This window comes from Haplochromis burtoni, unplaced genomic scaffold, assembly GCF_018398535.1.
Source record: "Haplochromis burtoni strain Fernald_Lab_line unplaced genomic scaffold, NCSU_Asbu1 Contig_2170, whole genome shotgun sequence".
Taxonomy (NCBI): domain Eukaryota; kingdom Metazoa; phylum Chordata; class Actinopteri; order Cichliformes; family Cichlidae; genus Haplochromis; species Haplochromis burtoni.
This window is the reverse complement of record NW_024584531.1, coordinates 9,153-11,024: the sequence shown is the minus strand read 5'-3', so window position 1 is coordinate 11,024 and position 1,872 is coordinate 9,153. Positions and strand designations below refer to the sequence as shown.

At 42.4% G+C, this 1,872-nt stretch overlaps 1 protein-coding gene across 1 annotated transcript in view; it reads left to right on the top strand.

Annotated features, from left to right (window-relative positions):
* Positions 1–124: 124 nt before the first annotated feature.
* LOC102298977 (synembryn-A) overlaps positions 125–1,872 on the top strand; it is a gene marked incomplete at its 5' end in the record, with an annotated part of 7,669 nt that continues 5,921 nt past the window's right edge. Inside the window, 2 exon segments of the mRNA XM_005952765.3 lie at positions 125–218; positions 294–438. Coding sequence (XP_005952827.2) covers positions 125–218; positions 294–438 — 239 coding nt within the window.

The following is a 1,872-nucleotide window of genomic DNA, read 5'->3' as shown; positions in this document are numbered from 1 at the left end:
TTTTTTTTATATATACATAGTGTTAATAGTGTTATCACACTATTAACACTATATTATTATATAGTGTTACCCAGTTTTTATTCATCTTTAGTGACATATGTAAGCTGTTTAATTGTACACAGGGCCAAAAGCTGAAGGAGAAACTAACACCTGTACTGAATCTACTGACTGAGAGTTCTCGGGTACACAGGGAGACGCGTCACTACATACGGCAAAAGGTAAAAAAAAAAAAAAAAAGTACAAAATGGAAACTGTATCAGCAATTTTTTATCTAACCTCAACATTTGGAATAGATCCTACCTCCACTGAGGGATGTTGCCATCAGACCTGAGCAGGACAGCTCCCTCAGAGGCCAGTTGGTCCGCCTAATGACCCACGTTGACACAGATGTGAAGGATTGTGCTGCTGAACTGCTGTTTGTGCTCTGCAAAGAAAATGGTATAGTTGCAGTTTGCAAGACTAACTGTAGTGATGGGAAAAGTCAAGATTTTATAGGACTCTATACAGTCAGGTGCGAGTTAACACAGTGCCAAGAAGAACAAACATCAGCAGTAATCTTAGAGCAGATTATTATTATTATTATTATTTATTGTACAATCTACTGTACAATATAAAGCGCCTTGAGGCGACTGTTGTTGTGATTTGGCGCTATATAAATAAAATTGAATTGAATTGAATTATTCTTCCCAAGAGCTGACATTCTATGCAATTTACCCCAAGGTCAGACAAGCTTTGAGAAATTCCAGAAAAACCGAGGAGCTACATCTCAGATCTTACAGGCCTCAGTTAACATGTTAAATGTTAAAATTAGCAGTACAATAACAGCAGACAATACTATTAGATGTAAGCAGTTATGTATGGAATGGTTGACAGGTGAAAGTGTCTTCTCTGGAAAAAAAAAAGAGCCCCTGGTATTTCTCCAGCTTCTTGTGTTTCTTCTTCCTGATATTGCTGTCATTCTGAACCGGTACATCCATCACTACGGCCATTTTCTTCTGTCTTCCACCACTATGTCCGGTTGGTTAGCCACCACCATTCTGTCCGTCTGTTTCTGGAAGTCCAACAGGATCTTAGCTCGACCATTCTCCACCACCCTTTTGTCCTCAGGACTTCCAGGCCATATTCGGCACAGATGTTTCTGTACACTATGCCGGCCACTTGGTTATGGCGTTCCATGTATGCCCTGCCTGCTAGCTTCTTGCACCCTGCTGTTATGTGCTGGATTGTCTGACGGGCAAACTCAGAGACGTGGCAAGAATGAACTCAGAACTAACTCGTTAAACTTAAATCATCCTAATAATATCAAAATACTCGGAAAAGTACAAAATTAAATAAATAACTAAATAAAGTTGAAATGCGGGGATTCATGTGTGGGCCATTGAGTCATAGGCTGTCTTGTAGTTGGTCCAGGCAGTGCACAGTTCAGTCTGGTATTGCAGTCTAGGACGACTGCTCGGTCTACCAGCAGCTCATGTTTGGCCCCTCTGGTGTTTCTGCCTATCCCTTTCTATGCCACGCTTATGTATTGAGAGCCATGTGCCTGTTCATCTTAGCCTCTATGGTGCCCGACAGGAGCTTCCATGTGGTACTGAGGCAGGCTATTGGTATTTGGTCCCTTCTGGTCGCTTCTGGAGGTCCTTGGGTAACAGAACTGTGGCCTTCAGTTAGCCATTCTGGGTGTCTCATCCATTAGCAGCTGGGTCATTTGTGCTGCCAGATGCTCATGGAGTACCTGAACATCTGGGGCCTGGTTATGTCTAACTCTTTTTACTGGAGACCTGTTCTTGGATGCCTATAGGGCTGCCACGATTTGTCGACTAGTCACGATTACGTCGACTATCAAAATCGTCGACGACTGATTTAATAGTCGAC